Below are 25,840 nucleotides of genomic sequence, written 5' to 3'. Positions count from 1 at the left end.
TCCCACCAGTTACTGGGGAAGCCCAGTTTATTTCCAGGTAAGGAGGAGCCTTGAACATTTTTAATTTCCAGCTCTGAGATGTCACAGTAATACTGAAGTGTAGAGACAGTATAGCTACTCAAAGAAAAGGCTGCCACCAGCAGGGAATTGGTGGACTTGGCTACTCTGGCCCTCAGAATTAGCCTAGCAATTTTGACTAAAACTAGGCTTAAGCAAAAATTAAGCCAAGGCAAGTATGTGACATGGAAAACTTCACCCCAGACAGCTAGTTAGCAAATTTAGCAGCAGCTGAACAACTGGGTCCTGCAATGAAAAGTGTCTATACCAGATCTACATGTTTTACAGGCATAGACACAGCCTTTTTTTTTTTTTTTTTAAGAGCAGTTTTGCAAGTATCTTATGGTTTGTTTGCTGTGTTTTTAGGCATTTGAGAGCACCCTGAAGTCCTGGGAGGACAAACAGAAGTGTGAGTTGTCCCGACCCTCCTCTTTCTCTCTTCAACCAGAGATCATGTCCGAAGAAGAATCAACCCAGATCAACCAGTTTGGTCAAGCTGCAGGTGCTCTGATCCACAGGTGGGACTCAGTTTGCTTTTGGTGAATGGAGCCATACTTTGGTGCCTGAAATTCTTGTCCTACTCCCTGTTCCTGGAGATGTGTCTGTTCACTCTTACCTTCTGCAGTGCTGGTCCATGGCACTGGGGGTAGTAGCATCATTCATTATGCACTGTCCCAGCTACATGAGGACTGAAGTTGAATAAACTTTCTTAGGTCATTGTGAACAAAAAATGTTACTTTCATGAGAAAATATGGATCCTTTAATCCTGAAAGAACACATTATCTTTTAATGCCAATGATTTTTATCAGAAATTAAACAAAGGCCTCTCTAGGAGCTCAGATGACAGGTTGGGTTCTTGTAACCCTGATGCCCAGCAGAGATTTCTGGAAAAAGTCACAGTATGCTCATCTGCTTATCCTTTAGTCGGACATTCAGCTCTTTGGTCTAGGCCTCTGAGAGAAAATTCCCAGACTCACATCAGAGAAGTGTTAATTAAACTGCCATACGTGCAGCTGTCTTTCACATCACTGTGGCCGTACTAAAATGTCTAGGTTGTATTTCAAACTGATCCCAACTTGTGTGCAGAATTGAATATGCACTTGGAGTTGTGCATGTGAAATCTGCCTTGCTTTGCCTATGCATGCTCACTACAGCAGGGAGAATTGCCCTCCTTTGCCAGAGGCTGTGCCCCTCCCATGCTTTATCCCTGCTCTTGTCACTCAGATGGGTATTAAAAGGAGATACCCAGTCAGAAAAGATCTCCTGCTTTGAGCATATGCTGATGCAATCTGTAATTCTCTCTTTAGCATTCGGGAAATAGCCCAATCCTATCAGGACATGGAACAGGAGCTTGCCCATGCTGTCAATGCCAGCTCCAAGTCTATGGACAAAGTCTACGCTAAATCCAAGTCTACAGAGGTACTTCACTCACTTGGCATCTCCCATTTTGTCCTTGTTCCATAGCTCTTGGTTTTCCTTTCTCATTGACCAAAAGTAGGCCTTGCTTGTCTAAGACTTCTTCCTTTTGACTGCTCAGACCTCTGCATTTCCAGGCTTAATTTGCGCATGAATTGCTTCCCTGCAGGGTCTGAACTGCAGCCTTGTTGTAGAGATGGTGAATAATGTCAAAGCCCTGCATAATGAGACAGAGCTGCTGCTGGCAGGCAAGATGGCGCTGGTAAGAAGCACAAAGCAGGAGTAAAGCAGCCTCTCACTTTCTCTCCTCTCCTACTGTTGCCTTGGCAAGCAATATTTTGCTGGTCTTGGTCTTCTTTGTCTTTGTAATAAGTCAGTTTAAATGTTAATCATCCAGAAATTAGGATGGTGTTGCTACGTAGGCATGATGAGCAGTCAAGCTAGCTTGTGTGGAGTTTGGAGCTCAGAAAAGTTGAAAGTCGTTAACTTGGTAATGTCCGGGCAGAGTGCCTGCTGCGCATTTCCTTTTAAAAGGAGGAACTGCTTTGTTAGCTAGGAATTTCAAGGCAAGGGCGTGACTATGTGTTTCACCATATGACTTATAACTCTGCTTTGCTTCCATTTCTGATCCAGCAATTAGATCCTCCACAGAAGGAGCAGCTCCAAGCAGCCCTGGCAGACATGGACCTCCAGCTGAGGAAACTGGCAGACATCCCATGGCTGTGGCAGCTTATGGAGCCCTGTGATGAGGAGGTGAGGAGGACCAAGGCTGTATTTCTCTAGCTGTTCTCTTTTTCACTAGTTGACTGTGAGTGTTTGACTTCCTGTGAATATACGACTGATGTGAGAAAAAATCATTAAGAAGGAAGCTTGTCTCCCTAGGGCTAAAGAAAGTAATTTCCTGCTAAGGTCCCTTGACTGACATGGGATCAACTTTCTCTGTTTCCTTTCCTGTCTTGATCAGAATGAGTTCAGAATTTTTTTTTCCTCTCTTACAAGGTCATGGAGCTGAGCTTGACCATACTTGTTGCTCTTGGTCTGTTCCAATCAATTTATGACTGTTTGCCTGATACTCCCTTTTTGTTCTTACAGAACCAGATGCTGGATTATTCTAAACGCAGCCGCAGTGGCAAATTCCGGCTGGTGACCAAGTTTAAAAAGGAGAAGAACAACAAAAATAAGGAGACTCATAGTAGCATGGGATTGCCGGGTACCAAGTCTGCTCATTCATCGTGTCTCTTTGTCACACCAGTGTGGTCACACCACTACCTGTTCTCTGTCTATCTGTTTCCTCTCATGTTCTCTCCTTCTTCTGTTTCAAGTGCATCTGCATTTTCTTGGAGGTCTGTTCTGTCTTTTTCATATGGCAAAGTAGCTTATTGCTCCATTCTGTCTAAGCGCTGATCCCCCAGTACAAATGTTCCTGAGCAGAGACAGGAAGTACCCTCTGAAGCATTCTGCCTACAACCAGACATTTTCAGGGATATTTTAAGGGGTGCTTAGTGAAGTGAATTTGAGGATTTTGGCATTTTCGGTATTAAAATGACTGTGGAGCCCAAGTCTGCATAACTCCAGTCTTTTCACTGCTAATTCTCTGTGATATGGTTAATGATGTTTTTCTCATTGATTCACCCTCAGGCTTTAATCAAGTTTCATGTCTAATTGGCTGGGGATCAGCATCAGCACAGGTGCACCCTGACCTTTAATCCTACTGGTCAGTAGATAAAAACTGTCCATGAATCAACAAATTGCCATTCAAGACATTTCTCTCCAATTGGGTTAGTTGATTTTTGGTTTATACTCTCCTTATGAAGACTTTCTTCTAAAATTCAGAAGTACTACCTGTTCTGTGGGCTCCTGGGTCCTGTCCTCTGCCATGGAGTTGTGGGCACAGTCTCCTTCTGTCTGAGAGGCAGGTGCTTGCTCATTACCTCCCAGAACTTGGGATCTTTATTATTCTCTTATTCAGAGGCTGTGCAAGAAGGTGGAAGTCTACACTCTTCCTCTCTCCCTCAGACGTGGGGGAGAGAGGTTACCATTTTGGTTACTGAGCCCAAGTGCTTGTACATAATAGCAAATTAATCTGTGCTTGATTCTTCATGATGTATTTTATGAATCTGTTGTTTTTGTAAGCAGAGGAATATCAATGAACTTACTTTTCTTAAACATGGGGGTAAACTTTAAAAAGCACATCCAGTCCCATCAAAACAAACATGCACTTCCTCCTGGCTTTACTGCGGCTAGCCTCTGCTTAAGAGAACAGCTCTTACCTTTCTCTGCACTACCTCCTTTGTTTGAGACTGTAGGTCATGCTACCAGTCCTTGCCCTCCCCTTGGTTTGAGGCTGTGCTACTGCTTACCCTCCTTCTCTGGCACTGAGTGCTGATGGTGTCCTCATCTCTTGCTGTCTTCTGGGGTTCTGGGTACTCAATGCACTCCTGCTTTTCCATCTCTAACAGTTCACCTCTGGGGAACGGAGGAGGTTGCGACCTGGCTTGAGCATCTCAGTCTTTGTGAGTATAAGGATATCTTCATCCGGCATGACGTCCGGGGCTCTGAGCTCCTGCAACTCGAACGGAGGGACCTCAAGGTACTTTCGTGATTGGCTCATGAGAAATAGCCAGCTGCATCTGCATGACCTTCTGTGCTGAATGTGCTTGGAAGTGGTCTGCCTGCTGTTCATTCCACGTTCCTTGGCAAGATGAACCGGTTCATTGTGGCCTCGTTTTATTTTCTCACCATTTCAGGTCACCTGATTTTTAATAGCAGGGAGGTAGAACAGCTAGTTGAGGGACCCGCTGCCCAACTCTGCTGCAGCTTCCTGGAGATATAATACAGTCCAGCATGCAGATTGCAGATAGTGCTCTTGAGACTCTCCGATTTTAATGATGGAATGGAAGTTTTCAACTTCTCAGCTACCATACCATCTTTGCAGAACATGCTGTGATTGGGAAAATTTAGTTCTTAACGTTGTAGTGACTGGACAAATAGATCATCGCGCTCCTTTGTTGCAAGAAAAAAAATATATTTTGGCTGCTAGATGGAGAGAATCTTTTAAAATAGTGCTTGGTAACCACATTGCACTACTATTCATCTCCTCACCAGGAGGTGCTTTCTCTACAGAGAAAAATTGAAAGTGGTGGTTCTTTGCAAGAGACTTGTGTCATCATTCTGGTGACTTGCATATAGCAGAAAAATACTTTGTTGTAAAGTAGTGCATGGCATTTGTTGAATGCCCTTGGATCTTCATTTGTGATTTTGACCATCTTCCTGTTCTGAGGTTTGCTGTAATCTGTGTAGCTGATTGCTCTGCATGCCATCCAGCTACAGGGTGTGTTTTGTTGCATGGTACACAAGTGTTCACACATTTATTTGATGTGACTGGTTGGTTCTTCCTGCATGTTTTGGCTACTAGCCTAGGTCCTTGAGATCTGTATGTTCCCTCTGTTCTCTTGCTTCGGCCTTTAACAGTCAAAGCAATTTGCGTTTCTGGCTAATGGTCTGCAGTTGTTTCTCTCCATTACTCTGTGCCTGCTCTGTGTTCATTACCTTGTCATGCAGTGATAGCTTTTTGACACATGGTTTGAGGTTCCATATATAACAATCAGGTTTGTAACCTTTCTGCTTGGTTTCCTCCTCTCTGTGTAACTGGCTGACTAGTTCGTAACCACTGCTTGGCCACCTGGAATTTCCCTCCGCCTTTCTCCTAAGGTAAGGTTTTCTCTTTTCTTCCAGGACCTGGGTGTGACCAAAGTGGGTCACATGAAGAGGATACTGCATGGGATCAAGGAGCTGAGCCGGAGTACTCCTGGCAGCGAGGTTTAGCCTCTGTTTTCACAGCCTGTGTCTACCATTCCCCCTAACTGCACAGCAGTCACCTCACAGAGCAGATGTGCTCACAACTGTCTCTACTGAACAGCCAAATTGTAGCTGTTCAGAGCTCATATCAACCAAGCATGGTGCTACCTTTCTTCCTGTGGGGTACGGCTGCATCCAGTCAAGAGGCACCTTATCTGCGGTCAGGCAGAGGCTCCCAGAAGAGAACTCACTTGCTATTTGAAGAACCATGTCCTCCGATGTGGGAAGTTCTGGTTCCAGTGACAATGCAGGCCTCCTGAGAATTGCAACACAGCTACCTTTACTGGATAACTTCATCACATTAGAATTATTCAGGGCGAAAAATATATTGGCCAGTCTTAGTTCAGGAGCATCTGACAGTCTTTTCAGACCCAAAACTTCTCTGCTCATCTGTGTGTCACACCTGTATCATAGAGCATTTAAGTGGGACAAAGCTTGTCCTTGTGTTTTACTAATCCCTTTTTCATCCACCTGTAGTTGCATGTGATTTGCATCAGAAATTCAAAGCCAGTACAGACCTCTTGCCAATGAACACCCAGTGATTCTCACTCACTTATGCCTTGCAACAAACAATGCATGTATTTCAAACAGCGGTTTGCACCAGTTTGTGGGGTCTTCTGCTGGGCCTCTTCGAGCCAGTGGCAATGGTACAACCTGTAGGTTTTCAGGCATCACAAACAATTGTTCAGAAATTCCTGGCAGTAAGAAAAGACAAAATTCTGGAGAGCCAAAAGATTACAGGAGATCAGCTCTGACTTACTCCCTTCTGAATTCATCTTCAGGAGACCAGATAAAAGGGAGAGGAATGATAACTAGCTGTTTGGGCTGTGTAAGAAATGTAATGTAAAATGGAATGAGATGCGGAGCAATTTGCTCTGTCTTGGTCAGGGAAGCAGCATGACTGGCAATGGCCAGGAGTGGCTTCCTTCCCATTTAGTGCCACCTTCATTGCCACAGACAACAGAGCTGTTTCTTTACTTCAACTTGCAGTGCAGAAAACTATTTCTGTCACAAAAGATACGATTTGTCTGTAGTACTTGCATTTTTTCACCTGTCTTGGTTCTAGTGACTTTTCCACCTTACTACTTTCTCTTGCTGCCTTGCTTCTTCACTCCAAGGTGGATACCAAAAGCTTAGGGTGGCTCAGCCCTCTTGGGTTGTACCCCTGAGAGAGCTATCGTGTGCTGTCAAACATCAGGGCTTCTATAAGAGCACTGAGAGAAGGAGGATTGTTACTGAGCGGATGAGCATCATAATGAAAACTGGAGTATGTTGGTAAATTGCCTTTGGTACCACCAGCAGTGGAGCATGGAAAAATTAGTGCCTCTGAATCAGAGTTCCTAGATGGCCTTCAAATTTCCACTGTATTGCCTGACCTCAGTCAGGTGACTGTTAAAGCCCGAAGACCAGCATGCATAGTTGTATTGCCATGTTTATCACTGCGAAGGGAATTTGGGAACGTTCAGTTCTGTAAAGCTGGAGAAACAGCAGGAATTTTTAATTACTTCGTCATTTTGTATGTATTTTTTTTTTTTTGTTATTACAGAGTGGCACCTGTCTCGCTATGGCTGCAGACAGAAAAATGGCCACACACACAGTGGCATAAAAGATAATTTCCTGAGGACATCATTCTTCTTTGTTATTTGTAAGGATTTTATCAAATTGACATCAGCTCTCTAGTCTAGCAACAGTCAGTCAAGTTATTTTATGTAAAGACTTGTCAGCTTAAAAAGGTTATGGGCTGATTTCATGTTGAGCAAACACCATTGCATTCTTTAAGATTTCACCAAGGATTATTCTGACTCTGTCTGTCTTTAACTAGTTGTCATTCACCCACGTTTCCTGTCAGCCTAGCAAGTGACAGGGTTTGCTCATGAGAAGTTAACAGAAGACTAAACATGCTTGATCCAGCTAGCAGAATTTCTCTTGTAAATACTGCGGGGACTGAGCAAGAAATATGTTCAGCTTTGCTCTGAATTTGTTTCTGCTATCTATACATTGGCAATTGCTTGCATAGTGACATTTTTTCTTTATCAGTACAGCCCCCCTGCCACTGTATTGAATTCCTGAGGTATCAGATAGATAAGAATTGTAGACATACTGTGTTCTCCCACTTGGTCGTTGAGACACAGAGTAGCATCTGCATGAGAATGAGGAGAAACCTCCACTAAGGAGAGCTCCAGGATGCAGCCATGCTTGCTGGTAACAGTAAGTTGCAGCCCACTGCCTGTCCCCAGGAGTGTTGCATGGTTAGGACATTCATGTGCTTGCTGAGGAGAGAGCAAGCAGGGAGCACAAGGCAGGTGATAACTCTGAAGAAGAGGCGAGATCTGTGTTTGTTCCTGTACATGGTGAAGAAGCTGTTCTTGCTGTGAAGTTTCTCCAGGCAACCTCATGGTTAAAAATGTATAAACAATATGCACTTGCCTTGCTTGCATAATACCTGGGGGGTTAAATTCTTGCCTCAATAGAAGCAGCTCCTCTCTACTCTTCCTGCTCAGAGTACCAGGGGAATCCAAAGAGTTTATGGATTCAGTCACGTTCCTTAATTTGTGCCACATCTTTAGAGGCTTGATGGCCATTAGCCATCTGCTATGAGCGATGATGCCTGCACAGACCAATGTTCATTTCTTTTATGATATGTCATGTTGAAGGGTTCAGATCCTTTTTGTGTATGTGCACATTTTATCAAAGGGTTCATAGCCAGTATATTCCTGTCTGTTGCTTACTGGAGGCAGGGAGGGAGTTCTACCTTCTTTTAGGAGCTAGAAGATGGGATCAATCCACATTTAACCTGAGTGCCTTTGAATATCTATTAAGGTTTATATCTAATTAAAAGGGTCATAGCTCTGTGCGCCTCACTGGGAATAATGCAAATTTCTGTTGCAGAGATTTTGTGACTAAATGAGGACAGTTTGTGTCAAACGTCAGTGGGAGCTATCTGCAAAGTAGGGAGCCAGGCTGAACTTCTGGCTACATTATTCCAAATTCCTCTTCTGGCATCTGATAATTTTTTGTGGGAGAGAAACACAGGAAAAACAATTAGTAAAAAAATCTGCTGCCTTGCCAAAAAAGAGACTCTCCTGCAGTCTCAGGTAAAACACCAGCTTGAGAGAAGCTAGAACTGCGCATGTCATGCATATGTTTAGTCTCTTAAAAAGTGCAACTCATGTGAAAGCTGTGTGGGACCTTCTGTTTATCATCCCTCACCCTTGGCAGTGATGCTGGGACAGTGTCTGCAGTGAGCTGGGCGTATGGTTTCTTCTGCTAGGAAGAGGTTTCAGTACATTGTCTCACATTCTGGCACTGCCCTGGATATTTAACTTTAATGGCAGATTCCGGAGATAATGTACCCTGTGTTAGGATGTTTCGGTTCAGTGGGAGTGCATGCAATGGAGACTCGAGGGAGGTTTGGCCCGTGAAGCAGCTATCAGTGACGTCCTGCTCTGGGCTACCTTCGGGAGGGCTGTTAGCACTAATGCGGTCTTTCTGGTTTTGCTTGTGGGATCTTAGTGCTGAGAGCAGGTGTCCGCTGCTGCAGCAGGAGTCCGCTCTTTGCAGCGGAGGGGAGCTGTGCTGCTTGGTGCCCAGAGGTGCTGGCCTGGCCAGGCCACACAAGAGCTGGGCACCCGGGAGCCTCCAGCTCTGCTGAGGCCTTCAGTGCCAGTCCTGGGAATGTTTCTGCACCCAAATCGTATGGAAAGCTTTGTTCATTGTTTTAGTATTATTTAAAAATATGCATACTATCTATGTGATTTAAAAAAAGACTGTTTACACAAAATATTTTGTATCTTAAGATGTGTGTACTGTAAAAAGAAAAAAAAAAGGAAAGGATGAAAAAAGATGTTTTTCTACAACTGTCAGCAGTGACTGCATGTCTATATCATCGTCCACCGACTGTTGTTCCTCAGGGGTCTCCCCGCCATTCCTGTGATCCTGTCAAAAGCATAGGGAAGCAAGTGAATCCCTGTGCAGTCTTGGGAAGAAGGTTTTGTGCCTTAAGAATGGGACCTGCTTCCCTGCTATTTATTATGTTAATTTATACAGTGATTACCATGGAAATGTCTCTTGTATTTTTTTGTACATAGTTTACTGTTGATTGTTGTAAATAAGTTTTTCTTGTATATAAAGTAAACATGTTTCTGAGCTTCCAGTAAAGATTCTCTTTTACTGATTTCGTTGTGTGAGGGGGCTGCAGTGCCCATCTGGTGGGAACCAGCTAATTAAAATCTGTGCTGTGATAAAATGCCTTTATCTGGAATTGCATCAGAAGTTCAGAGCTGTTCCTTAGAGCGGAGTGACATGGTAAATGTGATTGTTGTAGATTAGTTTTGTAGCATTTCTTTGCATTGGTTTAATTGGCATGGAGTAGAAGACATCATGTAGATTATTTTTATTAGCTGTATCTCTGCAATGAACAAAATAAGAGATGTTTTAAACATGGTGGTTCTGCTGCTGCTCATCCTGATCATAGCTCCACTGTCTGCAAACCCACAGCTAGATGGGAAGACACTCAAACTCAGCAGGGTATTTGTTAGTTAACCTCCATGTGCTTGTAGACCTCTAATCGTGTGGTGTGGTGTGGTGTGACCACGTCTTCCAGGTCATGGCGGTGCATTGCCCTGATGAGACGGGAACAGTTGTTTCTCTACTCTGCTTGTGCCTCTGTGCATTCAGTTTATTGCAGGCAATATATACAGTAACTGGAAAAGTGAAAGTGCATTTCCAAAAATGTAGGAGAAACGAGTTTTCTCATGAAATGTAGAAATTGACTGCCATAAAATGACGCCTGTAAACTCAAGACTAAAAGATTTGGAGATGTTTGAGTGAGCAGTTGATGGATTGGATTGTGATGAGCTTTCTTTTCCATCTGTGCAGATTGATGTGTTTGTAAGATGCTGACAAGAAACTTTCAGCAGACTATTTTGAACTGAGAGGATGGTCATAGAGTTCCATAGTACTGATGCAAAGTAAATGGAACGTAACTTATAATGGTCATGAATATTTTCTATGTGAAAAAGACCTTTGTACTTGATAGTTAAACTGAAGGAATTACTTTGTCTTTGTGTGGAGAGAGTAGTTCATGTGACAGGAACATAAGAAACCGAAGTAATGTTATATACTGTTGCAAGATGAAAATGTTAAAATTGATCATTAAAATATTAGTTACCTAGTCCTATTAATAAGAAGAAAAGAAAAATCATTGCCTTTGCTCACACACGTGCCGGACCCGAGTGTCAGGCTCTGCATTAAGTAGCATTACAGAAAACATGCAAAGAATGCAGCAGCAGAGAGACAGAAGATGTGTGGACTCCTCTGATACAGGTAATTCATTTTGGCCTTTTTTTTTTTATTTATGTGGCAGAAGCCAATAGCAAGAAATTCTTTGCCCCACTCAGTGTATCATTACTGGGGTATCAGACCTCCTGATCAGGGCTGCCATCCTCTTGGTTTGACTGATAGCTACTCAACGGATCTTGGGAGGGTGGAGCGGGTAGGGAGCAAGGTGTCCTGTAAAGATCATGAAGTACCAATGAGTTGTTTTTTTAAAATGTGTTCTGCTGCTGTTTCCCGTGTCGTAAGTGTTGTTGGCTGGGGGGGTTTATGTGTTTGGTTTTTTTTAATGCAGCGTAAAGTGTCAGGAGAGTTGAGAAGTTGAGGAAATCTGCTCCCATTGAATGGGCAGCACTGGAAATGAACAGGTTTAGAAGAAGCCCTGTCATTCCTTATCTGTAAAGCAGCTTCAGAGTGGTAAGGGAAATTCCTTGTTTGGCTGCTGTGTGTCTGGTTGGAATGAATAACTGCACCCACCAGCTGGGCCTTGAGCAGCTTGAGATGTTTAATTCTCACATGGGCAGAATGAAAAGGCTCTGAGACACAGCGCAAGGTAACATTTTGTGTTAATAACAGCTAAAAAATACATGGCAGTTTGCTAGCAACTTCCATCTGAAGAGTTCCAGTATTTTGCTGGCTTACCAAGTGGCGTGGAAGGTCGTAAGTCTTTGTCTTCGCAAGAAAGGAAGAGGTGGGAGAGTTTGCATATGACCTAAAAGACACACCACTTCTGTTGACTTCAGGGTAAAATATGAGTCAGTTGTGGCCTATGGCTTTTCCTCAGGGGAGCAGGGACGGAGGCGGTTTCAGGCCTCTTGTCCTTGGGCTGTGCTGTCGACAGGAGGAGTTGGAGCAAGCGGTAGGTCTCGCTTTTGTTAAAGGCTGTGCACAGCTGCAGCCTCAGGCAGGTTCGAGCAGATACCAACCAGGGAAGTAACAGGCTAGGAGGGACTGTCACAGGAGCAGCTTGCTTCCTGCCCAGGTTGTCAGATTCCTCTGGGCTGCAAACTGGATTCACAGCAGCACTTCCCAGCAGCCTGCTTGAGGACATGCTCAGGGCTGCGTCCCTACAAAAAGGCTCTCCACAGAGAGGTGTTTCTGTGTTCCTGGCAATGTGTTCCTGTGCTTGTGTGTGAGCGGTGCAAAACCTTGGCCTCCAAGGACCTTTTCTTTTAAGAAGAGCAGCCTGAGGAGACTTAATATTTCAGCTTGGTTTCCTAGGGAAGCAGGAGTGGTCTGGTTTGTCTGGTGCTGTATCAGCCTGTCTTACCCCTTTCAATGCCTGTTTGGAACTTACTGCCTCATTTCACATGGTTCATGGGGAAAGATGGCTCACAGAACATTATGTTTCTACAAGTCTTGCAAGAAGTCAGTGTCCAGGATGAAAGGGAGACCTTGGTATTGCTCTGTCAGGGAGAGGCTCTGGTGTGCATATAGGAGTTGCTCAGTGAGTTACTCAGATTTGTTGCAAATTAAAAGCTGTTATGGAAGAAGTAGGAAGAATTGATGGATGTAATACAAGATTGATTGCTGAAGAGCTGTGATTTTGAGGCCTTGTAGCTTTGCCATCTCAGTTCCTCTCTCTATCAAAATTTACATCTGTCTAGAATCTCCTTAATTTATGGAAATTTACATTTTAAATTACAATTTCAATTTGGAAAAATTTGAGAGGAGTGATTCAGCACTCCTGGCTAAGAAGCTACAGGCTGAGAACACATTTGAGAGTTTTCCAGAAGCTTTCCTGTAAAAGGCAAACCCAAAGCATTTGGCTTTTTTATACACAGGGAAACAAGAACACAATGTGCAGTCTGGTGTGCTCTTACCCTTCAGGTTGTAAGGGGGGATATCTTTGAGCTGTGAAATTTGAAACATCTGAAATACTGTTTTTTTACTTCAGGGAGGTGATTTCTGTTGATTATTAATGCCTGTTGGTAACACAGTGTGAATCAGAACTCTCCACAGTGTTAATTAAAATGATGTGGAGCCTCTGTCTTGCTAATCTCTTATGAAGTTTCTCTGTTTACTCCTCTTCACCCTCTTCTAGTCCTCTTCAGAAATATTACTATTTTTTTTATGAAGGGGAACTAGTAAGTAGTGGGCCCAACTCTGTAATTGTTTAGATTGAAATGGTTCCCTGGCTTGCAAAACTGGGCAGATCTTGAAGTATCCTGGAGCATCTTTTCTTCAGTCCCCTGCACCTGGAGTCATATGAGACTGACTTACCTGAGAGATCAAGTGCTGGCTTTTGAAATACATATTTCAGCACTCCAGTAGCAAGAGAAATGGGAAAGCAGGAATATAAAGCCCCCAAAACACAAGGGCTGATGAAGAGCTAAATTCATTCTTTCCAAGCATCAGTATAGGTTTAAAAAAAAAAAAAAAAGTTTTTTAGGAGGCTGACATGTTAGTTTAGATGTTTTAGGTTGGCAGTTCATGTGTGTGTCCTAAATTTCCAACTTATACCAAGTCTTAGAAATGAAAGTGTATTAAAAAACTTGTAACCTATGCAGTAGCAAAGTGCTATTTCTAGATAGCCAGGTCAGCTACAGATATTACGAGTAATACTTCAAATATATGGTACTACACTTGCTTCTCTCTCTTTAGATTTCCTATTTTATGTTTCCTGTCTTCAGGTGTGTTTCATAAATTTTATTTTTGGCAAAAATCTGTTATCATTAGTCTCAGTTGAAATTTTCTTGTTGAATGGCTGAATTGAGGATAAAGCATATATATCAGTAGAGCTTAGCACTGCACACATCTTTCCCAGCTGTGATTTTGGATGCTGCAATCTTTTTTTTTTTTTTTTTTTTTTCAGCACAAGTCCCAGATAGGTGAACTTTGAAACCTTTGTTTAAAGAGAGCTTGTTTTCAAGAAAGTCCACGGCCAAGTTTGTAAGGGAAAAAGAAAAAAAGTTTTATAAGCAGTTGGAGCTCTCCTAAACAGTGTCACTGGACATGAGCCGAGATCCTGGGGAGGCCCACCTTTTCCTGACACCCAGTGGAAGGACCCCTAAGGACATGTGGTTGCACAGGTAATTTGCGTGAAGATGTCACGTTCTGTACTGCTCACAGAGGTGCTGCTGCACAAACTGCTTTCAGAGAAGGGGGATGCACTGGTTTGTACCATCTCCAGTGCAAGAAAACTTCTGAAAAGGATTGTGGTTTTTCTCTAAAATGTTTAATATTCAAAATTCAGCAGAAGATTTTGTGCTGCTGAGAGCCAATCCAGTACACCAAAAGGTGCAGGGCAAGCTTCTTGCACTGCCTTCTCACAGCAGGCAGCTGATGGGGCAGGCACTGCCTGCTCATGGCTCAGGGGGCTTAGTTGCCTTGGCTGTTTTGTGGTGGAATGTTTGATGAGAAAGTAAAGGGGGAGGACTCTTAAAAATAGCAATATGTTTCCCTTTTGGGGTCAAGAGACATCAGCACTGGGTGGTCACGCTTAAGAACTAAACATAACCATTTCCACTTGCCAGAGAATCAAAATAAAAGAAAACAGATTTGAAAAAGGCATGAGTGGGTGCCTCAGCTGTTCCATGTTTCTCCTGCATGCAGGTAAATTGCCAGGCTCCCCCTGAGCACTGTTTGTTTAATGACTAAAAAGAAAGCCCTTCATGTCACTCTGAAGAGTAAATATCTGAAGTTATGGATTAACTAAGTTCCAGCAGAGCTCATGGCAGAAGAATAGATCACACTGATTCACACTGAATAAAGCAGTAAGTGCTTCGAAAGTATTGTATCCTTCGGGATTTCAAAGTACAGCTTGCTTTAATGAAGCATAAAGCTTATAAAAAATGTCTGGTGACAAGGGGATGATGTCAGGGCAGACAAGAAGTGTTCTGGGAGAGCTGCTGATGGGTTAAAGGGAACTAGCAAACCAGTCTGGAGGGCCTCAAATTGAACAGCCGCTTTGGAGCTGGAATCGGAGAAAGCCACAGCACAGCATTCAGCGAGGGAGCTGCTCTGAGAAAAACAAGTGAAGGAGATAGCAGAGCTATCTGAATAGAAACTGTCTGCAGCAGGGGAGTTGTTCTGCGGTTCAGCAGTGCACTCCCCTTCACACCTACCTTCTCTTCTTTAGGTGACTCCTGCCTGCAGTATGTGGAAGCTCATCACCATAGGGGTGCTGCTGGCTGCCTGCTCTTCACGAGTCTGTAGTACCTCAAGTAAGTTTTCATTTTAGAGATCACCTTCACCTTTTTCCAGTCGCTGCAAGTGTGTTTACTGCTCATCTGCCAGTCACTGGAGGTGGCTGGAATCGTTCCCATTATGGGGGGTTTGAATTCCTCTAGCAGAGCTTGGCACACACAGTGCTGGGCCATGATGGCTGCCTGGTCACAGCCCTCGTGAGCCCGACAAGCTGTCTGAGTACCACAGAGCAGAGGCTGGAGCTTGCTTCTGCAGCACAGCACTGACAGCTTATGGTTTCTAGAGCAGGCTCTCTTGCTGTCCTAGAGAGGGGCTGTTGCTCTGATAAGTGTTCTTTGGAAAGGACCACTACCAGTTTTCAGCCAGCTCTTTTCCCTGCTTGTGCTTTCACGTTTTCGCTTCCAGTATTTTACAGCAATAAAGATGCAAACCAAGTCTTGAAAATCCAGAAGCGGGCAAACTCTTTTCTGGAGGAGCTCAAACCGGGCTCTGTGGAACGCGAGTGCATTGAAGAGCGGTGTGACTTTGAGGAGGCCAGTGAGATATTTGAAACCAAGGAAGCAACAGTAAGTTGGTTTTTTTAAGGATGAATGTGGGACTTAAATAATCAATTGTTTGTTTTCTTAAAGTTTTGCAATCCAGGGCATAGGAGATCTTGCTGTCAGCACTGAACACGCATCAGTCCTGACTCCAAAGGTGTAGGCATGGTTTTGAATGTGATTGTGTTACAGCAATTGTCAAGTTACCACCTGTATGGACCACAAAACTTGGCTGCTCATGCATGTCCCACCTGACCTAATTGTGAGGTTTTGGTCCCAACCAGGTAGTCTCAATCCCTGCTTGACCCCATTGGCTCTTCTTGCTGCCACTGAGTTTTTTGCGGTCCTTCCAGTCCTTTGCTCTCTGTTGTCCATTCGCCAGTGCCAGCTGCCTTTTGCTGTATCTCCCCAGTCTCCCACCTGTGCCTGACAAACATTTCTCTTATCACTAGGTTCTCTCTCCTTTTCCAACCCTCATATTTTCAATTGGGCACTACCTTTATTGTCAACATCACTGATTCCTGCCCCTTTCCACACCTGATCATTGTGTTGGCTTGGACTTTTTCTTACTGTGTTAAGCACAGTAGACTTGCCATGTAGGATGAATCAGTCCTTGCTGTCGCTCAGATGCCAGAGTGGAGTGGAGTCTTTCTTCACAATGCCCACATTTTGTCTAACTGGGCACAAATGAATTGTGCACTCAACAACACTGGTGACTTACCTGGCAGTAAGTGACAAGAAAACAGAGAAGCTGTGGGGATATTGAGAAGTTGTGGTGCTGGTGAGTCTGCGAGCAGGGCAGGGTAATATGTGCTGAGTATAGGCGATACATGAACGTCCGGGTTGACCAGTTTTGTTGGTTTGTAGTGCCAGTCACTATGCTGTCAGGAAGAATGAGACTGACGCTATTGACTGGGGTGCAGTGCTGTATTGGCCAAGACCATGATACACTTTAAATCCCTCACTTGTTAAAAATCTGCTTCTAGTCTTAACGTAAGTTTTGTTTCTCCACAGCTAAATTTTTGGAGCAAGTATATAGGTAAGCGAAAGACCTCCCTAATCACTTGTCTGTGTTTCCTCAAGAGTAATTGATACTTGGCCTTCCTGCTGCCATGTATCACATACTGATTAAAATTCTCATTCTCTCTTATATGGGCTGTGCAAACAATGTTTTCCTGTTCTAACATACAAGCAGCCTTCCTAAAAAAACTTGAGGTATATCTCTGTCTGTCCTCAGTCATCTTTCCAGAGCTAAGGCACTGGTCAAAAGTGCTTTCTGATGCTCTAACCCTGCCTGACATTGTCCAAAGAGGAGCCCCACCCCTGCTCTTCACTTCCACAATAACCTGCCTCTGCCCTGTCTGCCTCAGGTTTTGCTCTTTCTTCCCCTTCTGCCCACTCCACTCACTCTACAGCTGTGGTTCAGAACCCAAACAACTAGCCTTGTCTCTGGGCCAGCACCATGGAGGTATCACCATTTGGTGGCAGAAACCATGGATGATGCTTGGGAATCTGGGGAGGGTCTGTTCGTGTTAATGTTTGATCTGTGATCTTGATTCAGGAACTGAGTTTTCCTGCCTCCGTTTCAGATGGAGATCAGTGTGACCCACAGCCTTGTTCCAATGGGATCTGCAAGGACAATATTGGAAAATTTTCCTGCATATGTAACAAAGGCTGGGAGGGGGTTTTGTGCAATTATGGTAATGTTGCCTTTAATCCACTATAAAATAACATTATTGGTGACAGGGATCTCTGTGTAATAGGGATCAACACTTTTGACATTGCACAGTATACTTGCTTTCTTTACTAATGTGATTTCTCTTTTGCTTCATGATGTGGTAAAAGGATTATCTGCGCTTATCTAAAGCAAAATGAAGTTTGTCTTGCCATGGGAGAGGTTTGGAGAACTGAGATAACTAAATTTTACAAAAAGTACTGGAAATAATTCTGTAGAGCAGAGTTTTCAGTTACTTCAGAACTGTCAGTACAGGGATGATGGTGGTGGTTTTTTACAATACAGGGTGAAAAAAAAAAATCCACTGCAAATATTTGATTGTCATTACTGTGACAATTTCTTCCTTGGACAAAAGCTGGATAGCATATTTAGGGATGAGCATGTATGTCATGTATCATCAACACTGTGCACTGTCTGACTTGCACTCAGTGACTGAATTTTCTGTTTTCCAGTCTACCTGCCCTGACAGTAATCTCTGTTTTTCTCCATCTCCCCACTGTCTTATTCTGGACCAAGATCTGTTTGCTGTCTCAGGGCTCAAGTGCCATTAAAGCCCACAACTGTCATCCCAAATCTATTGTCAGCTGTTGCTCACTTGAATGACAATGTCATTTTACCACTTTACCTTCCTGTGACTCTGGCTTTCCAACTTCTTATGTCTCTCTTGCTGTTCATTTTTTCCACAGAGGTCAAATACACCAACTGTACTGTCAATAATGGAGGATGCGAACATTTCTGTAGGGATGACCCTGCCAACCAGTGCCGCTCTTGCAGCTGTGCGTCTGGGTATCAGTTGATGAACGACCATACCATGTGCGAGCCTGGAGGTAAGAGGAGGATGTTTGTAGTTGAGATTTGACAGGCTATTATTCAAACATGAAGTAAGAGGGTGTTATGGGAGAATTGTCTGCAGTGCACTTTGTACTAGTTTTCAAAACATCTATTCCATGCAGAGAAACTCTCTGCCTGCATTTCCCAACTTCATACCCACTTTATGGCCTTTAACCCGTGTTTGCATCATGGAGACATACAGGGGAATCAGGAAACTGCCTCCTCTGCAAAGCACTGAGGGACTTCCATGAAGCCACTGAATAGTATTGCCTTGGTTAGAGAGATGGAGGGAGTGCTTTAGAAAGAGGTTTTGTATTGGGTGATCTGATCTTCGCTAGTTAACTTCTTTGCATCTCCTGTAGTGGAGTTCCCCTGTGGAAGAGTGAAAATGGACTACATTGAAGCCAAAGCGGGATTCAATATTCGGCTCATTGAGGGAAAAATAGGAAGAAGGGGAGGCAGCCCTTGGCAGGTAAGGAGAAATAATAGTTTAGGCTCTTCCCAAACAGCTCTACCTGCCTTGCTGCTCCAGAAAGGCACCTACGTTACTAGTGGTGGTGTTACATGAAGCTAAGATTCCTTTAGCTTAGCTTTTTCAAAAGCAATCCAAAAGTTGGAGTAACAGGAAAAAATAGTTTACTACCTGTTAGGACTCTTGACCTTGTCACTGTTGCCAAGTTTTTTACCTTACCTTGCCAACAATGTCAAGAGAAAGGATAGTGATGACACTTACCTACTCTTGCTCCATCCTGGGGAAGGCCACTTAATCACTGCAGCTCGTGCTGTGCAATGCAATGCATGCTCCAGCTACTGTAACAGCCTTATGGTGCGAGTATGAGGTAATCTTCTCCCCCTTTCTGCATGGATCTGTTCTTATAAGCCTCATCTGTCATAAATTCAAGTTAGCAGATTTAATCACCAAAATATGCCATAGCTTTACAGAGCAGGTCGGGACATCACAGAGAAAGGGGAGACTTCACAGAGCTTATCATGAAACCAGTGAATGCATATAATCAGGGCCTGGTTCTATTTGACATTAAAGGCCCTTTTACACCATAGCATGAGAGTTGGAGCCTGAGATGATACACTGTCTCTGGTGTGCTGTGCACACAAGAATAATGCCCTCATTTGAGCTCTGTGTTTCAAAGCTTTGAAGTACCAAAGTGCTGCTTTTCAGTGACCAGTATTGTGATTTGGATGAAGCCAGCCCTCATTCAGGAAGAATATTCAAAACTTTTTGTAAGTGTTCCATTCATAGTGCTTTTGTCCCACTGTAGAGCTTTGGCTTCAATGAATGTGACGTGCTTTGGTGCTTGATGCGTCTGGGCATTTTGCAACCACAAAGACGACTGTGTACAATATTTTGTGAGCTGTGCTCCATGCAGCGTCAGACCTCTCTTTTTTTGTTTCAGATTATGCTGCAAAATAGCAAAGGGAAATTTCTGTGTGGGGGTGTTCTCATCCATCCATCTTGGGTCCTAACGGCAGCACACTGCACTGAGGCAGAAGAGGGGCTCAAAGTAAGACTTGGTATGGAAAAAAAGCCTGTCCCTGTTTTTTTAAATACAATTCTTTCATTCCCAAGGTTTATCATCTCAGGAGAAAGCCGAGCAAGTTAAGAAGACAAAAGTCCTTCTTGGTTGTAGGAGTAGGTTGTCTAGGAAGTATTTAATACGCACCTTAGCACAAACCAAAAAAGTTTAGTAAAAATCTGATTTCATCTGAGCCACTATCCACATTACTATGGAAGTGAGCTGTCTCCTGAGCACTGCTGCTTGTCTATAAAGTCGAAAGACTTGTTCTCTTCTGCTTGTATTTTTCTGATAATGAAAATATTCAAGGTCATCCCAATACTGAAAAAAACAGTCTTGATCCCAGGAGGAGAATGTCACAGTGCCTCTTCCTGCCTTTTCATACGTTTGAACACCTTTACTTAAGAGAGTTTCAGTAAAGGAGAGGTGCTACAGAATGGCGACACTGCCTTTACTGGCACTGCTGCTCTTAAGCCTGAGAAAATCTGTGTCAAGTACAGTACTGCTCCTGAATTAACAGACAAAAATAATTAGTGATCCATTCACACTTAAGTTGACTTTTTTTTGTTAGTGTTTTCTATCTACCATTGGTGACAGAGGCATAACAACTCAACTGCTTTTTTTCACCATTAGTGAAAAGATAGGTTGTTCCCAGTAATTGTGGAGAGTCTTGCAAATACGTTGTCTGTATACGTAGCCTTGAAATATATTGTCTGTACGTGTGTTCCATATATACTGTGGATGTGCAGATGTTTGAGAACAGAGACAATAAGGCACGTATGGATGGATGTGTTTATGTACATCCTCCATTGTTCAACATAAAGAATGAGTGGAAAAGCATGCAATACAGCCTTGGGTCCTTAGTGCCAGAATATCCACCTTTTCCACAGAGGGACATCAAAGTAGAAGTGTGTGTGGTGGTTTGGGAATATGCATACAGACTACACATCTCCAAGCACTTCCAGTTACTAGTAAGTAATTTTCTTCCCTTTTAAGTGATTGCCAGTATGTATATTTAGTTTTAGTGAGGCCCAAGAAGAAGAAACCTGTGCAGTTTGCTTGGTAAAGGATCTTGGAACATTTCAGGGGGAAAGCAACCATCAGGTGGGGTGTCTTGAATGCTCTGCAGTGCTAGATGTAGCTTTGAGTGTAACTTCAAGGGATTAGGTCAGTGGGAAAATGGTAACTAGGGGAAGTATTGAAGCTGCACTTAAATTACTTCATCCTGGCCTCATACTGCAGGTCTTGGTAGAGATCTGTGCAGTCTGACAAGCTTTCAGATGGGACAGCCATGCCTAGAGATCTCTCTGCAGCAAAGAAAGAAGGGGTGGGATCTGTCAAGCGAGTCTTGTGCTGTCCAAATAAAAAGTGATTTCCAGTGGGTGAAGAAAAGAGTCAGCACTTGCGAACCCTGATTTGAGAAGATTTTTGTTTTCTTTTTTTTTTTTTGACTTAAATGAAACTCAAGAGACATCTCACATAGATTTGGGGTGAGTATACAGAGTAATTTATAATGTGAGGATGATCAGCAATAGGGACTCAAATTTCTCTCACTCTCCTAGCTACCCAAAAGACCTTTCTTATTAATAGAGGAAGAAGCAAGTGTGTGGTCATGGACTGAGAGCTGTGATGCATTGAGCAGTATTGCTGTGGTGAGATGGAAACCACAGAAGGGTCCTTTACTGGGGGTGGGGGGAGGGGGGCAGGGGGTGCAGGACTGAGATGACTACAGACTGACACTTCACCAAGAGAGAAGAGATTCTTCTCTAAATGATATTCCAGGTCAAGCAGAAGGGAATCTTTTTAAGACCCAGCCTAACATCATCACATGGTTGTCCTTTTACATGTATCTTTTAGGCATTTTACTGCCACCAGAAAAGCAGTTCTCATCAGAAGAACCCTAAACGCTAGAGACATGTAGTGAGATACATGGAACAGAGTTTTGAATGGAGACATTGCTGTGTCTGTGGGGGCAGGTGTGAGCTCCATGATAGTGATGAAGGTGTTTGTACTGAGACTGCAGAGGTGCTACTTGACCTGCCTCTGTCAGGCTGGGGTACCCAACACTGTTCTGGACTCGTCCCACTGTAGCTCTCTGCTTGCCATACCTAAGAGCAAAACTGGAAGGGAAGCTCGCATCTGGGTTTGCATTTAAGAGCTTGGGGAGTAGTCCTGTAGCAGGACTCACATGGCTTTTTAGTGTCTGAAGTGAAAAGTTAGATCTCAGAGTAGCTGAAGTTTTGGAAGATCGATTTGAACAACCCAATTTTCCTACTTGTGGCTCTTGTTCCTACATCTCCAGTTTAAGAGCATCCAGAAGTGTGTTCAGAGCTCTAAGAAAACAGAGCAAGTAGGTGAATGTAATGATTCAATTCAAAATACCGTCTCTCCCTTCAGAGAACAGGTTTATGTAGAACTTCACAGTTAATATTTTTCTGCCAGCAACGAGATTATGATGCTACTTATTGTGTAGAAGGAACTAGATGCATTTCACACAGCCTCTAGGTTCGGTACATCCAGGTGTGGATAGGACTTCTGGAATTTGAAACTCTTGGGGTGGATAACTCAACTGAGAAAGGAAGTATTCACTACCAGAAGTCAAAAGGGTCTTCTACTGGGCTGGAGCAGGGGGAGCTGTTGCTACAGTAGCACCAGTGTGAAAGCTGTCACCTGCTTGTTCATAGGTTTCTTAGAATAGAGACAGTTCATGGCCATGCTTGTTTACAGAGCAGAAGGTATACTCCTACACAACTAAACTGCCTTTCTCAGAGGAGATGATCTGACAGCGTTCAAGTCCGGAGTTACTTCTGAGGCCTAAAGCAGAGGTTTGTACCTGTGAAGACAGGAATAAACCCCTGCTCCTTACCTGCCAGTCAGCCCCCAGCCACAGTGGCTGCAGAGTGGGTAACAGGGAAATGTGCTCCAGGGGTGCTACGGACACTGTTGCCACAAAGAAGAGAGGTTGTAATAGCAGAAAAAAACAGATTTGTGAGTGTTGGCTTGATAATAGCAAGTCCTTCAGGCTCTGGTACTATTTAATACAGGTGTCCCCCCCAGAGCAGTTTGAGCCATCTGCTGTCTGCTGTGTCCATGTATGAAACATCCATTGGCTGTCTGCAGAGGAGGAAGAGGAGAGACTGAGAAGTAATTGGTCTGGAAGTCCCAGATCCAAAGCTGGACTTAAGGGGTCTTTGGGGGTCTTCTATTTCTGGAACTACTGTGGATCATAAAGTCCCTATGCTTGGAGACACTGACCCTTTACAGAAAAAAAAAACAACAAAAAAACCCCAAAGAGCTGCAATACCTCATTGACAGGCTCAAGAACAGGGGAGCTTACACCAAAGCAATTGACTTCAGAAGACCTTGGTCATGCAAAGTCAGAGCAACTTGGCTTTAGAGTTTGTATCTGGAGAGATTCAAATAAGACTGAAAGAAGGCAAAAGTTAACGGAGGGGTCGGGGAACAAATTTGAAGGACAGTATTGTGAAGCACACATTTGAAAAGGTGGTAATGAAGAGCAACTTCCAACTCGCTTATAGAGACTGAGAAGGAAAGGACACTTCTGTCACACACATGCAGCATGAGGAGAGATGAGGTGTCAGCCTGGATGTCCTGCCATCTCATGTGCTTGGATGTGTGCCTGCCTGCAGCTTGAATGTGCATAATGGACAGTTCCCCAAAGAAGTGTTTTTATCAAGTACATACTGAAGTAGGCCTTGATATGAAGCTTAAATTAACCAACAGCACAGTTCAGAAATGTGCCAGCCACTGATAATTATTCTTGGGGCTATCTCTTCACATCCTATCAGAGCAATCTGTTTCTGTCTTCTCCAGTGTATCACAAGTGACTTGTTCTTGCCTTTCTGGCCCTTTTCAACTTAGTTTCCTGCTTCCTGTTCCATAACTGCTTGGCCCACAAAGTGGCCGTGATCACGTAGCAGAAATAACAACTGAGAAGTCTTAAGTAGTCAAAAATTCCTTAAAATAGAGATGTAAGATTTCAGAAGGGAATAGCCTTACCAGTCAGTCGTCTTTGTCTTATAAATACTGAAGTTCAGTCATTCAGGCACTGGTTATACAGCGTAAAGCTCATGTACTGTTGTAAATGTCTTGCTTTGCTGTATGCTTGCTCTCCCAGCTTTCAGTGCTGACTCCAAGAAGATTGTTTTGCTCCTGAAGATCTCTCAAGTTGCACAAGTGTATTGTAATACCAACACAACAGGGCAATACATAGGCATTTCAGCTTCTCAGCCGATGACCATACTTCTAGGGTACTAATTCATTTAGTACTGTATGTATTCATGATTTACGTAAATATGGAAAGTTTACAGATTTTTCCATCTAGTAAGAACACTGTTAAACCTATAACATAAAATGAACAAATGTCTATATCATAAGGGAAGTAAAAACATGAAGCACAATTCTAAAGAGCAGTGTAATCCAGATGCCTTGGCATTCAAGGTGAAGGAAGATTTGGTAGCATCTGTCATCTTCTTGTTTGCTCTTCCAGGTAAATTCCACCGTCTCCGTACTGAGGCAGATGAGCAAACCATTTGGGTTGATAAATGTGTGAGCCACGAAAATTACACCAAGGAGACCTCCGATAACGACATAGCCATGCTGCACTTGGCTGAGCCCGTGATGTATAACAAATACGCGCTCCCTATCTGTCTTCCCACCCGCGACCTGGCAGAACAGGAGCTGACAAGAAGTGGGAAGCAGATGGTGGTAACTGGCTGGGGCAGCACAAGTGATGCTAACCACAATTACTCTACTTTCCTCAGTTATATTCAAATCCCCATGGTTCCCCGGAATGAGTGTGCCCAGGCAATGAGATTTGCTATCTCTGACAATATGCTGTGTGCTGGGAGCTTAGGAGACAAAAAAGATTCCTGCGCTGGGGACAGTGGAGGCCCTATGATCACTAAATATAAGGATACTTGGTTTTTGGTAGGACTGGTGAGCTGGGGTGAAGGCTGTGGAAGAAGGGAGAAATTTGGAGTCTACACTAAAGTTAGTCAGTATCTTGAGTGGATCCAGCACCACATAGATGAGATGTCAGCTTCTTGGAAGGGTTGATTCTGATACTGAGAGTCTGCAATATTGTGGCTATGTGCTGGTGACAGTATGCAGTGTAATGTACTGTCAGACCTTCAGTATTAAATATTGAGTATATGTTAAAACCTTGTGTACTGTTTTCCTTGGTGCCTATTTTTTTTACTTTTTTTTTTTTTTACATTGTTTACATTGCTTAATTTCCAGGCCATGTTGTTTATTTGTAGCATGGTCATACTTAGGCCATACAGGCAAGAAATAATACCCTGTTATACTGAGATGCTGTACAGCATTGTAGAAAATAAGATAGTCCATGGTCAGACAATTCCATCTTTGAAGTGTAAAGTGACTGAGTTGGTTGGGGTGGGGGGGAGGAGGGGACAGAGAAAAGTGTTTTGCCAGTCACCGTACTGATACACTTCTGTCATTTCAGCTTTACTGTAACATATTATCCACAGTAACTGTTTTGGTTTGCTCTGTATTTGTATAACTTTTCTCTCAATGCAATGAAATTTAATATCATCATCACTGCCTCCACTCATTCACATTTTGCTCTAGTGCTCATAGATTAAGTTGATTCAGCAGGTCACTAGAATTTCTCCGTATCTTCTTTGCATACTCAATGCCTGATTTTACCCCCCACAGACTTCCTTAAAAGTCAGTGGGAATTCTGGTGTTATTTAAAAAAAAAAAGCTTTAATTCCAGGCTTTCACATGCTCTATTTATCCTCAGGTCCATAAAGCTCTTCAAATTAGCAAGCTAAACAAACACTTTTGTTCATTCCTATTCTAGTGAATGCAATCAGCTGCAGGCTATATTAGCATTACTAATACTTGCTGATAAATATATGCGTGTCTGTGTGTTTGCATCTGTATCTATATGTCTGTGTGTATATCAGTAAGTAAAAGAAAGATACATAGCACCAATAAGTTCATAGGAAGTAGCAATAGTCAAAATGAAGCTTAGTATCACAATTTATACTTGTTTTTAATCTTAGCACTTCAGCCTGCTAAATTAATCTTGTAAAAAAAGAAGTGACACTAACTCTGCTGTAGTGATACATGTTTCCAACATCTCAGTCAGGATTTGGACGCATATTTGGATCAGTGAAGAACTTCACTCTGCTCTTGTGATGAGACTCTTAAATGAAAACAACTCAGGTACAACTAAATTGTATTAGGATTTGTAAAAAATTTAATATGGTGTCAGCAAAAAGGTTTAATACCTCTTAAACTTGTGGACTTAGTCTTGTTGACTTACAAGCTGCTTATGTGCTTATTAAGGAAGTGCTGAAGTTGATTCATGCATTAAAGAAGTAACAGTCAGGCTAAGT

At 43.2% G+C, this 25,840-nt stretch overlaps 2 protein-coding genes across 12 annotated transcripts in view; both read left to right on the top strand.

Moving 5' to 3' along the window:
• The window catches only part of DGKD (diacylglycerol kinase delta), a 72,232-nt gene extending 62,755 nt beyond the window's left edge, over positions 1-9,477 (top strand). For 7 of the 9 annotated variants that reach the window (XM_075032049.1, XM_075032043.1, XM_075032041.1 and 4 more), the window contains 7 exons: positions 424-575; positions 1,365-1,476; positions 1,643-1,735; positions 2,107-2,226; positions 2,566-2,683; positions 3,933-4,063; positions 5,209-9,477. In XM_075032049.1, coding sequence (XP_074888150.1) covers positions 424-575; positions 1,365-1,476; positions 1,643-1,735; positions 2,107-2,226; positions 2,566-2,683; positions 3,933-4,063; positions 5,209-5,298 — 816 coding nt within the window. In that variant the 3' untranslated portion in view covers positions 5,299-9,477. Of the gene's footprint in view, positions 1-423; positions 576-1,364; positions 1,477-1,642; positions 1,736-2,106; positions 2,227-2,565; positions 2,684-3,932; positions 4,064-5,208 lie in introns of those variants that run through there. The other 2 variants (XM_075032044.1, XM_075032048.1) reach the window with 2 other exon arrangements.
• Positions 9,478-9,622: 145 nt separating this feature from the next.
• Positions 9,623-24,829, top strand: PROC (protein C, inactivator of coagulation factors Va and VIIIa). Of its 3 annotated transcripts, XM_075032063.1 has the most exons (11): positions 9,623-10,656; positions 13,481-13,697; positions 14,221-14,381; positions 14,747-14,831; positions 15,220-15,380; positions 16,368-16,392; positions 16,943-17,053; positions 17,775-17,915; positions 18,282-18,391; positions 19,332-19,449; positions 23,962-24,829. In XM_075032063.1, exons 4-11 carry the CDS (start codon positions 14,765-14,767, stop codon positions 24,528-24,530), a joined length of 1,302 nt encoding a protein of 433 aa, XP_074888164.1. In that variant the 5' UTR covers positions 9,623-10,656; positions 13,481-13,697; positions 14,221-14,381; positions 14,747-14,764; the 3' UTR covers positions 24,531-24,829. The 3 variants fall into 3 exon arrangements, with proteins under 3 accessions (XP_074888164.1, XP_074888165.1, XP_074888166.1); XM_075032064.1 differs by lacking the exon at positions 14,221-14,381; XM_075032065.1 differs by lacking the exon at positions 16,943-17,053.
• Positions 24,830-25,840: the final 1,011 nt, after the last annotated feature.

The sequence above is a fragment of the Buteo buteo genome, chromosome 7 (genome assembly GCF_964188355.1).
Source record: "Buteo buteo chromosome 7, bButBut1.hap1.1, whole genome shotgun sequence".
In the NCBI taxonomy this organism is placed as follows: Eukaryota; Metazoa; Chordata; class Aves; order Accipitriformes; family Accipitridae; genus Buteo; species Buteo buteo.
This window is presented reverse-complemented; position numbering and strand designations above follow the sequence as displayed.

What these genes read in the sequence shown, in the direction of transcription:
- PROC (XM_075032064.1), top strand. Translation starts at nt 14,765, where the DNA reads ATGTGGAAGCTCATCACCATAGGGGTGCTGCTGGCTGCCTGCTCTTCA. An exon ending in TTTTTGGAGCAAGTATATAG is followed by an intron (nt 16,393 to 16,942) that starts GTAAGCGAAAGA and finishes CCTCCGTTTCAG; the next exon opens with ATGGAGATCAGTGTGACCCA. An exon ending in TACCATGTGCGAGCCTGGAG is followed by an intron (nt 17,916 to 18,281) that starts GTAAGAGGAGGA and finishes CATCTCCTGTAG; the next exon opens with TGGAGTTCCCCTGTGGAAGA.